This window comes from Gasterosteus aculeatus, chromosome 4 (assembly GCF_964276395.1).
Source record: "Gasterosteus aculeatus chromosome 4, fGasAcu3.hap1.1, whole genome shotgun sequence".
NCBI classification, from domain to species: Eukaryota; Metazoa; Chordata; class Actinopteri; order Perciformes; family Gasterosteidae; genus Gasterosteus; species Gasterosteus aculeatus.
This window is the reverse complement of record NC_135691.1, coordinates 31,410,222-31,423,696: the sequence shown is the minus strand read 5'-3', so window position 1 is coordinate 31,423,696 and position 13,475 is coordinate 31,410,222. Positions and strand designations below refer to the sequence as shown.

Below are 13,475 nucleotides of genomic sequence, written 5' to 3'. Positions count from 1 at the left end.
CCAGCCCGGGGACGGGTTAAGTGGTAGAGAGCCGTATGGTTAGAGGATGGGACTGAATACTGATCCAGACTGCAGAGGTGGCTCCTATACAAGGACAACAGGGAGGTGCGGGTGAGATGATGGAGAAGAAGAAATGGGGGGGGGGGGATGAGTTTCGATAAAGAGGAGACAAGAACATTCAAGGAGGGAGAGGGAATAATAATTTGTCAGCCGGGAACAAGGAGGCAGGAAACACCTATGGAGGTCGAGGGAGTCGGAGGAAAGCGTATCGGCAGCATTGCTGAAGTCTTCCCTAAGATCACACAAGCCCCTTAAGAATCATCCTCCGACTGAGTAACGCAATTGCAACACTTCAAACTCTCCGTCTGAGGAGTTTGTGCTCACACCGAATGACAAGTCTGGAATCAACTTTTCTGCCGCATTCACCGTTTAGAGCCGATGGCGGATTTGCATTCTGCAAATCATGAACAACAGGAAGCTGAGGGGAATGCATGACGTGAGAAAGAGCGAGCGTTTAGTTGTTCATTTAAAGTTTTGAAAATGGATTCAGTGCTTACTGGCTTCCTTGTTTCCGTGCTTCACTTATTAGAAAATAACCCGTCCACTGTACGCATTCTGAGCTCCTCCATAGATTGCAGGAACCATCAACTAACTAATGTTATCCAAATCTAAGAAAAATAATGACCTCTTCTGAAATATGCTTAATGCTGTCTTGCAATGAATGTACCACCAACGCATGTTATATATTCAAGTACCACTAGCAGCCATGTTAGCTCAACACAAGCGCCAAAAACTGTAAAAATGTTTAAAAAAGGGGTGAAATCCCAAAAAAACTTCATGGCGATAAAGCTACTCAACGTTTTTGTTGAAACAAAACAAGAGGCGCTGCCATCAACGAAAGGAGTACGATGACACGTCCCCGTCACCCTCCCACTCGTAGAGACGCATTAGTGCCCCTGCGGCACTGACGGCCCAACGGAACGCCATCTTGTCTGACCACGATCAATGCTCTAAGTGGAGATTGCGATGCTGGCTTCACGTCTCCTGCTTTTCATGTGTCACCGCTTTTTACGTTAAGGGAAATAAGACGGTGTGCAGTACACGCTCTCCATCTCCCTCGCTTGAGTTCTCTTCATATTGCCCTCATTGTTCATCATTCTGCAGAACTGTCAGGGGGGGCGTGGGTTGGTAAATTGAGAAATGAACCCACTTATTGAATCCCCCTCTGACATTCATCCTATACAACTCACACGTTGAGTGTGTTTATGAATCCAAGAGAAAGCAGTTGTTGTTGTTGTTTTTTACTTCTTCTATCCGTCCTATTCCCGACCCCACGCTCTTTAGGAATTATATCTTAATGCCACGAATAATCAATCTGGATTAACGGAAACAATGCAAATGCAGCCGAGTGGAACAGACGGGGCTCGGCGCGGTGCGTTGTGTGTGTGTGTGTGTGTTTGTGTGCGTGCGTGAGTGAGTGTGTGCTGCCTTGCCAGAGGTAATTCATGTGACCTTGATAGTGGCGAACAAAGAACATTCAACGTCATGGACGGTCCAGAGGCTGATACAGTTCAATAAAAAGCAGACCTATTGTCACTTTATATACGTTTACAATGTCACCTCTCAATGTGTCTCTCGCTTCCTCCCTTTTGAAACAGATGCATTTTCAAAAGATGGTCATTACACATTCAGAGCGTGGAAACACAATAGGAGACACAAACACCGGAATGGGCCACAGATCTAAAGGGACAAGAGGTGACACAAATATTCAGCGCATGATTTAAGAAAACTTCTGTTTTCCGTTCTGTTACAAGTCACCATCAAACACTTTAAGTAATGCATAGTCCCACCTAGTCGGGACAGACGTGGCGCAGAATGAACAATCCACCGTGGTTAAAATGCCAGCCGGCGTACTCAAAATCAATATCTATTAAGCATTCAATTGATTAAACGGGACAACAACTGAGTGAATAATGGGAAAAAACAAGAGTAGCTTGAATTACAAAATCAAGCCTTTGCTTTTCAGGGGATGTGAACTTAATCAAAAGCGCAGGCCTTACACATTTTTTGTGATACAACTTTTCAGCACTTTCTCTGTTTCCGCTCCATGAAATCGTTGCTGTCTTGCTTCCCTCGAATATGTTCCGAGAGGTGACACGCCGGCGTGGGCGATAACATGCTGTGACATTGTGTCCGATGGCCCTTTAGGGTATCAAAGTCTTTTCTGCCCAAACACATTTGCTATATTTAGACAAGAAAGTTTGCCCTGCAAAAAATTTCCGATGGGTCAATGGATGTAATGTTGAGTGTTTAATTACTTTTATGAGGCTAGAGATGAGAAATACTCATTTAAATCATTTCAATGGAAGGACATGCTGCAAACACATGACAATCCAGCGAATTGAAGACGATTTCCACAATACAGGCATTTACATCTACATTCTTATCCGTGCATCTTATCCGAGCACACCTTCTTACACACAGTAAATATCCCGTTGAGACAGCGGCTCTCTGGAGAGCACATGAACGCCACGCCGGCTACTCACTCCGCTTTCCGCGCGAGTCCCACTGAGCGGCAGAGAGTGGTGGGTGTCTGCGGCACGAGGGACTTGCAGCACGGGCTCCTCTTGTCCTCCTCGGCGGAGTCCGGGCTGGCTTGGCTCGCTTTGGGCGACTGCGGCGAGGTCGGGACGAGCTGCAGCTGCTGCGGGTGGTGGTGGGATGACGGCGCAGTCGGGGTCGGATGCTGCTGAGGCTGGGCCGATAGACCGAGGATCGGCTGCTGCTGATGCTGCTGCTGCTGATGATGATGATGCTGCTGCTGCTGCTGCTGCTGCTGCTGCTGCGGTGGCGGAGGCGGAGGCGGCTGCTGCTGCTGCGCCTGCTGGCCGAGATGAGCCGCGGCTTTGTTGCTCCCCGGGTGCTGATGGAGGTTGGCCGGCGCCTGCGGACTGGCGCTGCGGTGACTCGGGTGGTGGTGGTGGTGGTGATGCTGCTGAGGAGGCTGCTGGACGTAGTGGTGGGGGTCGCGCAACTGTCGGTTCTCTCCTATCAGGTCCTCCACCTTTCGCTCGAGTTCGTCGATGCGTTGGCGCTGCGTCTGGATCAGGCTCTGCTGGTTCTGGACGATAGTGGTGAGCTCCTTCAGGTAAAGAACGGCTTTCATTGGATTATCCAGCAGGCTCTCCATCACTGACTGTAAATGTGGCCGTGTGCCCGGCGATGTGCACTTCTTCTCCAGCTGCTTCCGGCGCTGCGAAACGTCGATGGGGCCTCTGAACAGTGCGCAACCGGGATGCTCTGGCGGCCGTCTGACGCCTCTACGCGCTGCTGGGGTTGGGTAGTCTCTCTCTCTCTCTCTCTCCTCTCTCTCTCTCTCTCTCTCTCTCTCTCTCTCTCTCTCTCTCTCTCTCTCTCTCTCTGTCTGAGGATACCAGAAATGGTGCTGATGCAAAGCGGGGGTGGGGGGGGATCAGCATCACCGGAGTGCGGAGGGCGTGGCCTTGGTGGGCCGGTGATGTCAGCGCGCATTGGAGACGGTGAAGCTGTCACGCACGTTTCACACGTAAATCCACACTGCTCGCATCTTGTGGAAAATTCAGCATTCGTGGGCGTGAGCTACACCCTCTCAGAGCCAGAAACAGAGATCGGAGTCTCAAACGTGTTATGTCATCAAAGAAAAAGTCTAGCTGCTCTCTATAAAGAATGTGGGAATGTATTTTTTACATGCACATGACCTTGATTCTCATCGCTTTACATCCATCCATTCAATACCTCTGAAACACCATATTTTATCACACTGAAAGCAAGAAGAAATATATATAATGTGGTCTTTGTAGATATAACTTCAGCATGCCAATGAGAAACGCCATGTGAATGTGTGATGTTATTAGTATCGCCAGTCGGTTGCGTGGTAGTATTATTGGGAATGTTCCCCTGCAGGAGTGCAATGGTTGAGAGTGTAATCTTCGTCTGAATGAGGATGCTCACTTAGCAGCAGTATGCAAATCATTTGATGGAACACATAAAAACATGTTTTAAGGGTTCTATTTTGCCCATTCAAACTCGGTTTAGTTATGCAAAGTCATCGTCATCATTATAAACATTTTGGGGCACAACTATATTTTGCCCCTGCTTTGTTGTGATAGCAGTATGATTTTTAACTACTTTCCAAATTGGATCGGGAAAGGCCGGATGGCTTTCAGTCTGTGCCTCGTTATCTCTGACTTTACCAAAAAAGGGGAATAAAAAAACAAGTCAAGCAGACGGATAGCATGCAAGCAGAGCAAGGAAAGGAAATGGGTTTTAGGTCTGGCAGAGATGATCCCTCCTGATACAGACTGAAGTGATATCTCACTGAGAGAGATGGCTGCGCTCTTCTGGTCGCTGCAGTGTGAAGCTTCTAAGATTTGCAATTTCACTCGGTTGCCGCATTGCAAATGTGCAGGAATCTTTCCTCCTCGTGAACCATTGTGAAGTGGATACCGTTTCTAGAGGCAACGGGCCTCTGTGTTTGTCGGGGACAGAAGGATTTACACCAACGAGATGATCTAAAAGGATATCGTATGTAACTTTTGAAGGAAAGGACAAACTGGCATGTTCATCCAGAACAGGAGCGGCCTTAACAATGCCGTCATGAGTGCTATATATATCGTTAAAAGTTTCCTAAAACTAAAAAAAAGTATTAATATCTTATGACCTTGAGACAGTGAAGCATTAGGACCAGTCGTGAGCTAGACTGGGAGCACCAAGGTCTCTGCATCCATAAGGCTGCTTTATAACCTCAGTGAGGTGAAGAGCAGCTGGCTGTAAGGAGGCAAAAAATGGAAATGGTGCAGATCACCAGAGTTCAGCTTCACTTGTTATGGAACTTTGCCTGGAAGAAATGCAACCCACCTTTAACACCAATTACCTAACGGAGGGGTCCGCGTTCTGAGGGGGTCACACATCGTCCGCCCTAAACGACAACGGCCGTGCTGGAAGTGTGAGGCTATAGCATCGCGTTGGACTTAATGCATAACATGAGCCTGCAACCAAACAAAAATGCAAAAATTTCAAACGTTGTTCACCATGTTCACCATCTTAGTTAGCTTAGCATATTTAGCATGCTAGAGTTTGCATATCATTTGTGCAAAGCTGAGGCGGATGGGACCTACCTTTTATACAGCAAAAGTCAGGGTTTAAGTTAACTTATCCTCCGGGGCGCCATTTAACGTCTGTCCAAAAGGTGATCACCATCCATTCAATCATTTTGAGATGTTTTAGTGTGGAGACCAACTGACAGAGCTATATTGTCATCTCTACAACACGGCTAACAAAGCAAACCAACCTCAGGTGAAATATTTTATTCTGTACAATCTTGGAGACATCACTGACTTTCCGATGCCTCCCTCCTGAAAAAGCTGTGGAAAGTTTGAAAGTTAGCTGGCATCAAAGTTGTGCCCCGTCTTCAGATCCTCCTCCGGAACTTTCACTTCAAAACTGTGTTTTACTCATATGGGCTTTGTCCCCAGAGTCCTGTTTTGTCTCGAGGTTTGTGCTAAGTTGGAAGTAGACCAGCAGTATTCCCTCTTATTATTTAGCAGCGTTTGATGGCGGATCTAACACACACACACACACACACACACATACACACACACACAGAATGCAACTTTTAGAGAAACTGAAGAGTTGAAGAACTCCTGCCTTTTGTTTTGTGTCACTCAGCACCTGCAATCATATTCAGAAACGTTCCGTTTTAAGTGATGTCTGTCATTCATTCTACCCTTGCAGCGTTTAAAGATATTCCTCGCCTTTTCAAAATCTTCCCCACTCAACATTAAAAGAAAACCTCTCCATTCTTCCCCTTTTGTTCTGGGCTGCGCTTCTCATTAATATTATGGTTGCATGCACCCGATCTTGACTCAGAGTTTGAGAGACTCTTTGCTATACAATGACTCAATGGTTATGGAGGTTTTATGTGTCATCGCTTTCCCTTTCGGCGTAAAAAAGGACAGGGAAGAAAAAAAAAGAAAGAAAGAAAGAAAGAAAGAAGATTTTTTTCAAAATGTCATTGCCGTCGTTTGCTCAGAAATTATGACCAAGAACTCGACTAAGTTCACGTTGTGAAAAGGGGGGGGTGAAAGTAGAAGCAACGTGTAAAAAGGAGACAGGGATTTATCAAGAACTCTGGAGCGTTAAGGACATTAGTTAAGAGAGCAGAGCTGACGCCATCAAACAATTAACGTCAGGTGGAGATGAATTGCCTGAAGCGCTATACACCGTTACTGACACGGCACTGGTGCCAGTTGAGGTATTACCGATACCATCAGCATCTACGCTTTGAATGGTTCAGCAAGGACTGTTTATTATTTACCCAGCATGCAGCTGTCTTATGAAATAATAATAAAAATGAGAGATGATTCTACATGAAGTGAAGGTCATCTTTTAATATGAATCTGAGTCCAGCAGCTGTGTGATGCTAACTGGACACAGTTAGTGCGTATCTTTAGTGTCTGTTGGCGAGCTATAATGGCAACACATTCTCACTCTCAACTCGTCAAATTACGCTTGGTCGGCAGCCAAATTTAATCTTCTTTAATCTTAAATAGTTTCTCTACACCATGGAGGTTTGAGTGGGATTTGGGTTATGAAAAACAGGCTGCTTGTAAAGATGTTCCTAATATTTGTTGCATTCAGTGTGATCAGAATTCTTAAATTTTCCGGTGCCAAATTACGACTCCCAAATTTAATAATGTGTTAACAGGCTTTAAACAAACGGTAAAGCTGGATAACTTCCTCCTCTTGTATTAGGTGGTGAATTTGTTTGTCTTATGCGTTAGTTGTCAAGACGTGCAGTGTTGGACACTTGCATCGGAGAAGGGTTGATTTAAATTAAAATGAAATAAATAAAATCCGTCTTCTTGTTAATTTGATAATACTGCTCAGACATTTAAAAGCTTCCACCCGATTAAAGCAAAGGGGATCTTTTATAAGCTGCATCTTGTTAACACTAGGCCTGCTTTGGTGTTCAGGGGGGGAAAAGACATAGCAAGGTGGGCGGGTCGAGGCCTGACCCGCTCTGAACCCCGAGCCGAAGCTGATGAAACAGCCCGGCAACCGCTTTTAGAAGAAAAAAAACACACACACACACAAACACAGAGAATCCGCAAAGAGATTCTCCCCTTTAAATGATCGAACCAAAAATATGAGTCACGAACACGTGTGACATCAGCCTCCAATGAATCCCAAATGTGCTCCGTGTGAAAGTTGCATTGAGGTTGAAAAGCTCCTCACCTCCCGCTCCAAACACATTTTGACTTTGAGAGGAGCATATTGCAAAATGTATGCGCGTGTGTGCTTCTTTCACGTTAAACCCCTGAATCCAACAGTCTACTTGTATAGTCAAAGCTCCTTTTTCGGTGTCATTACCTCCAAATGGAGCCTAACATTTGGAAAAGAAAACAGGATTTGCCTCAAGCTGCTTATTTGTGTTATCACCACAGAGAGCTGTGAACACATACAGCTGGTTAGCGCAACATAAGCCCAGAGGTCACAGAAATTGGATTATCACAGGAAGGTTGCCAGTTTCTTCGCCAACTGAAGACGGCTATTTAATCACGGAAAGGCAAAACCCAGAGCATAGTATCGAAAACCGTGGTGGTTTTAGAAGGCAAGTGTTACGACCTGTTGATGGGCGGCAGATACACACAAGGAGAGGTTGTGTGACACTGGGAAAATGTATGGCGATGCCTGTCTTACTCAAGGACATTCAGACAAGATACATGACATCATTAGCTGCTCCACAGACTGATTGTGGAGCTCCCGGTCTCAGCGCAGCCCGTCCTATCACAGGGCCCCCCCTGTCAGATACACCCCCCCCCAAATAAATACACTGCTTGTGTTGTTCGCTGAAGATTAACAACATCAATCACACGTGCCTCATCAGGACACGCAAACGCGCTGCGAACATTGTAATCTTTGCAGACTAATGCTAATTAGTATTTTCCTCGGGGTTATTCCGTGAGTGAAATGAACTGCTTGTTGTCAGGCTCCTCTTCCTCGGAGGAATGACGCTTTCCTGCCTCCTCCAAGGCAGCAGACGTCAAGTCACGTTATGAATCCCTGCGTGGCTCAGCTAGTGACGGCAGCAGTTGTGCCGTGTTCCTTTTGGTCGTGGGCTGCCACCGAGTGGCGCTGACGATGAAGCACACCGCGTTGCCTCCCTCCCCCCACCCTCCCCCCCATCGCATGACCGCCTGGCACGTCGAGCCACACTTTTAATGTGTTTCGTCGTCTTTGTCGGGTTTCGCCGAAGACTCCAGCGTCCTGACCTTCTGCGTTTCACAGTCGCCATGTGGTGTTGACTCCGGATAGCACATCTGGAACATTTGCAGTACGTGAAGGTCGCCCTCGTCGGTGCCTATTTATGGACGTCGAGGGACCTGGTTTGCTTTTCACTATCAGCTTGCTAAGCTTGAGTGCGAGAGGTCACGTGTGGGCTTTTTTAACATGACCCCCCCCCCGACACACAGACACGGAGCAGAGGTGGACGATGACAGACACATGAGTGACACACAATCGTCAGGCATTTCTAAGGGCTCTTTGGCGTCAGCATGTCATACACACCAACTGAAGCTAATGTTGGTGTGGCTGTCATGCTTCCATTAACGATGTCTTGGTGACAGCCAGTCGACAGAAAAAGCACATGCACGCATGAAACGTGTGGTTCAACAATGCCAGGGGGCTTAAGAGTGATGGAGGACGGGCATTGTGGCGGAGTTCAAGAGTATAAAATTCAAGCCACGTCTCCTGGGGTTTATTTCGATCATCAAACTACTCTAAAAATACGACTTATCAAGAAGGAGTGAAGCCGCACTCGTTGTTTTGAACTTTCTTCAAGTTTCTGAGAAGTCTGAGAAATGAGAAAAGCATAATCCTGGTGATTTTCCATTGTTCAAAATGCTTAACAATATAGAAAAGGTCTTCCTCATTATTTGTGAGTCCTTTGAATTGTATTTCTCTTCCATGGCGGTGTCTTTAAGATCTATTTCAAAATGATGAGGTCAGATTTAGGCAGGTGACACCTGTCACACCCCCCCTCCCCTGACTTATCAGCTTCCTTTTTTAATCCACCGCGAGTTAAGCCGCTTTCTGCCATCTTACCGTACCTTACATGAACCGACAGGTGCCCGTGAAATGAAATGTGATGAAGTGAGCGGTGGATCAAAGAGCACAACTTTATTCAAATCCATTTCAATTGTCCAAAGATGTCATAGCAAAACAGGAATATTGTAACTTTTGTAATCAAAAAACAACGGGTCTCATTCTACACTTCGCCTCAAGTGCTTTGAGGCATTGCACAAAAATATGGTCGTCTAGAAAATTGAGGCACAGCTAGCGGTGGTTGCACATGCTTATGGCCGTTGTGATTCGTCTCGCGTTCATGTCCCTTAGCCTATCGCACATTATCCCAACTTGTTCTTCACCATACGCAGGATTCCTCCAAAAGCATCTCACTGCGGTCCTCCGGCTGTGTCGAACATCTTCTTGCGGCCCTCCATGCCCGACATGGCCTCCACGTTCTTACGCCAGTCGCCCACTTCAGAGGTGAGCACCTGAGGTTCAACGTAAAGAAAAAAGACTGAATTGAAACACATCATCTCTCCCGTTGACACCTTGTTGGTTTAACCGGCAGGCTTAACATTTGGAAGTGCGTGGAACAGCACCTTGTCCTGTTTGACGTCCTCCTTCTTCACGGACTTGAGGTTGGATCTGAGGTCCATCGAACCCTTGTGCTTGGAGCCCAGGAGAGCTCTCATCATCTCATCCGCCGACACCCTCACCTTCCTCAGGGCAGGCTTTTTGAACTTGCCTCCGAGGTCCTGTATCTTCAGCTTCAGCTCGTGGATCTAAAAAGAAAAGGAACAAACTAAGCTGTCTTTAAAGATTTGCTAAGAATGAAGCACTCAAGGAGGAGAGTTTTCACCTACATCTTTGTTGTGTTTGCCCACTTTGGATTCGCAGTCATATCGCTCCTCGTCCACGACATCGATCCTTGAGTGAAGCTCCTTGACCATTTTCTGGTGGAACGAGGAAGATTTTTAAGGTATTAAGGTCTTTTAATGGAGATATATTTCCTGTTGTAGAAAAACTAGCTCTTTTCCGTAGTAAACACCCCTTACCTGTAGTTCGTCCACTGATAACCCAGACAGTTGCAAAGGGGGCAGATTTTCTCCTATATAGCGCACTTTCTCCTCCTCCCTCTCCTGCTTCTCCTTCTCCAAATCCTCACAGGCTTTTGTGAGGAGAAGCATCTGATTTGACACAACAGATACCGATTTAAAACTCAGAACCGTTCATATAAAAGTGATGTACAGCCTCCAAGTTGCAATACTATATGTCAAAAGGTGTTTTGTTTGCACATGTACACAGTCTCACAATATGTTGTGGCATTATAGCAGGGATTCCCAAAAAGGAGAACTTCTGCAGTTGCCAAGTGGTGTACATTACCCAAATGCTTGTGCTAAATCTCACCTTTAAAGAAAGCTTGCGAGAAGCCGAAATCTTCGACTTCGGCTGTGGAAAGAGAAGATTTTATCACGCACTTTAAAATTAGCTGTAAAACATTTCATTTTTGATGACTACTATTTTGCAACCATTCTGAGAGATTCTTGCTACTCTACCCGAAGCCGTGACAAATGGCGGTTCCACATACAGTAAAAACACGTATGTGGAAAGTCAAATATGCCACCACTCACTGCCGCCGCATGTGGAGAGATAGTGCTTTATTATTAGGATGAGGTCAAGGGGAAAGCTCTCATTGAAGCTGATAACAACGCCGGCCAGATAAGCGCTGCCAGATCTTTGCCTGGCGCATCAGGACACCGTGTCCGGTGCATGGAGGATTATCACTGTGGAATATAGCTCGCTCACCTTATCCCCTTTGGGATTCATCGTCTTGAGTCGGTAGGCTGAAATCAAAAACAGGGACAAATTAGTTTAATGATACAATGTGCAAATAGGTTGATGTGAGAACACAAAGACTCTTTTATCTATTTGAATAGTAAATATGTCCGGCAATTAAATAAATACAAACTATGAGATGAGCATTCAGGGATAAAGTTTTCATTTTCTTACCTTTTTTCACAACTATTCTGAAAAAACACAGGAGGGAAATGGCTATTAGTACAATTTAGGGGTATTACGGCACCCCGATATAGCCCTGTGTAAATTGACCCACCAAAGCGCCACAACAGTTCTCCACCCTTGACAAGAGGATTAACGCAAGGACATGACGAGAACAGTTCCCTTTCCCTGTATTCAGCATTATCTCAGTGGTTTCCTTTTTCGCAGAGAAACGCGGCAGCTTGACAGATTCGTTAAAAAAACGTCCTGATCAAACGAAACAGACAGAGCCGTGACAGCTGTGGTCACAAGTAGATGATCTGCAAAAATGAATATTCCCATCCGGCGGACACATTTTACAAAGATCTAGTAATTAGATGATACACTTGACAAAACCGTAAAAAACGCTGTCTATAATAACAGCTGTACCGGACAGACTTTGTTTAACGTCGGTAAACCAGAACAAAACAATGAAACAGCAATTTCACCAAATTTGAATTGAATCGCGAGACAAAAAACTATAAAATATATCCATTTTTTACCTGCAAGCGGGTTTCTGTAGAGATGTAGAGAGTCAAACAGTGGCCGCTGGAAACAATGGGCAGCTTTTTATGTGAGCCGTGTGGACAGGAGATATAAGGTCTGGTCCCAAGAATGTGCTGGCACGGGACCAGCCGGGACACATCACCTCCCCTGACACTGCAACAACACCAGGGGAGGGTAATAATAAGTCCTGAGTGTAACCTTAATGGTATTGTTTAGATATTCACTCCTGTTGAGCCAAATAATCAAACATATTGACAGGCTGCATCTCTCACATGGCTCTGGATTAAAGGAAATGTTTGAAATCCTTTTCCTTTCTTGCCAGGAGAACCTATAGCCGGAGGCTTGTTAGCATAGCTTAGCATAACCTAAAGACTCTATCCAAAGGTTAAAAAATATCCCTACCAGCACCTGTTTGAATGGCATCTAATTAGCATACTACTGTATATACAGAACAATTCAGAATTGTATTTGTTTCATGGGCAGGGCCATTGATTGTAGGCAAGTAGCTGCCATTTTCCCTTACTGTTTCTGTACCGATTAAACAAATGAAAGTGTTCATGAGGTGCTTTAGATGGGCTTGGTGGTGGAAGGAGCTGTTTCCCCCCAGTTTTTAGTCTTTAAGGCTCATTTGGTTGCTCATTGTATATTCATACTTGAAACAATTCAATCAAACTAAAAAATGTTTCCCTTTTTTTGACTGCTTGTGGTTACTTAGTCAAACGCATCAGCAAATAGCTGTTTGTCGGACATGCAGAGATCGTCAGCTCTTGTCATTACCACTCATTTATGGGGCGAATCAAGGTTAAATAGTAGGAATAACTTGTGTAAAATAATAAGAGGTTGTTCCACCACCATTGGATGAGAAGCAGAATAGCAGGTTTGAATGTATCATGTATTGTTTCAATGGTCTCAATAGGTAAACAGACACTTTCTTCATTCCATCTATTCATCACTCGTGTTGCTACGTCTGATGTTCTGCAAATAACCAGGGACAAATATACAGTCATACAATTAAATAAATGTTAGTGTTTGACATATGTGTAAAATATGATGCTACTGTTCAACCTTCAAATGTGATAAAAAGATAAAAATGAGACTCAAATGACTGTATTTCCTGAGGAATGGCCATATGTTCACTGTTCACTGTTCACTCTTTGATTTTACAATTACATTCCAAGAGAGAAAACCACAGAATTGAAAATAAAAAGATCTTGTGTACAGTGTGAACACAATCATCATCTTTTGACTTGTTTCACCAAACAAAAAGTGTGTAAAGGTTGAAAAGCTGCATAACTACGATGATTACAACGGCCTTAGCTGCAGTTTTCTGATCATTTACAAATACTAGATTATCTTAACTAAATCACTGCAGTTGACCTTGTATCTCAGTCTTGTGTGTTTATTTATTAACATCTGCTGTCCACAATTTCTTGGCCGAACTTTATCAAAGATTTCAGAGCTAATCTTGGCCTGAGCTCTGACATCCATTGCAAATCGCTTAACCCCGAAGCATCAAGTTGCTCTTCTTTCCACTGGCTTACACTGGAATAAAGCTGATGCAAGTGATAAGGTGTTTTGGTGAGCAGGGCATTAGCAACGAGGACGTCTACGCTGAGCCTTTGCGCTCTGTGAGTTATGAAGGCTTCTCAGCAATTAGAAACCCGGTGTGAAGATGTATCTGCAGAAACAGCATGTTCAAACTTAAGTTAAATGATGATCCTTGTGTCTGATGCATCTGCAATTGTCCCCTTGAATATTGTATTATTTATGCCATGTCCCCCCAATACACAAATCTAATGTATGGTTATGAATGATGTAACAGA

General features: G+C 44.9%; 2 protein-coding genes across 4 annotated transcripts in view; both read right to left on the bottom strand.

Moving 5' to 3' along the window:
- Positions 1–3,471, bottom strand: part of iqsec3a (IQ motif and Sec7 domain ArfGEF 3a) — a 63,967-nt gene extending 60,496 nt beyond the window's left edge. For both annotated transcript variants that reach the window (XM_078100319.1, XM_078100320.1), the window contains exon 1: positions 2,547–3,471. In XM_078100319.1, coding sequence (XP_077956445.1) covers positions 2,547–3,190 — 644 coding nt within the window. In that variant the 5' untranslated portion in view covers positions 3,191–3,471. The remainder of the gene's footprint in view (positions 1–2,546) is intronic.
- A 5,733-nt stretch (positions 3,472–9,204) lies between these two features.
- LOC120817702 (troponin I, slow skeletal muscle) lies at positions 9,205–11,987 on the bottom strand. 2 transcript variants are annotated; one of them, XM_078100324.1, is made up of 8 exons: positions 11,649–11,684; positions 11,119–11,373; positions 10,915–10,952; positions 10,516–10,557; positions 10,164–10,295; positions 9,972–10,061; positions 9,708–9,890; positions 9,205–9,596 (listed from the first exon to the last, which is right to left on the bottom strand). In XM_078100324.1, exons 3-8 carry the CDS (start codon positions 10,933–10,935, stop codon positions 9,495–9,497), a joined length of 570 nt encoding a protein of 189 aa, XP_077956450.1. In that variant the 5' UTR covers positions 10,936–10,952; positions 11,119–11,373; positions 11,649–11,684; the 3' UTR covers positions 9,205–9,494. The 2 variants fall into 2 exon arrangements, with proteins under 2 accessions (XP_077956450.1, XP_040030095.1); XM_040174161.2 differs by lacking the exon at positions 11,119–11,373 and having other exon boundaries at positions 11,649–11,987.
- Between the last annotated feature and the right edge of the window lie 1,488 nt (positions 11,988–13,475).

Excerpts from the sequence above, each read along its gene's own strand:
- LOC120817702 (XM_040174161.2), bottom strand. The coding sequence starts at position 10,935 with ATGAATCCCAAAGGGGATAAG. Across the intron at positions 10,558-10,914 it reads TGAATCCCAAAGGGGATAAG|CCGAAGTCGAAGATTTCGGC; the intron begins GTGAGCGAGCTA and ends CTCTTTCCACAG. Across the intron at positions 10,296-10,515 it reads CTCGCAAGCTTTCTTTAAAG|ATGCTTCTCCTCACAAAAGC; the intron begins GTGAGATTTAGC and ends GTGTCAAATCAG.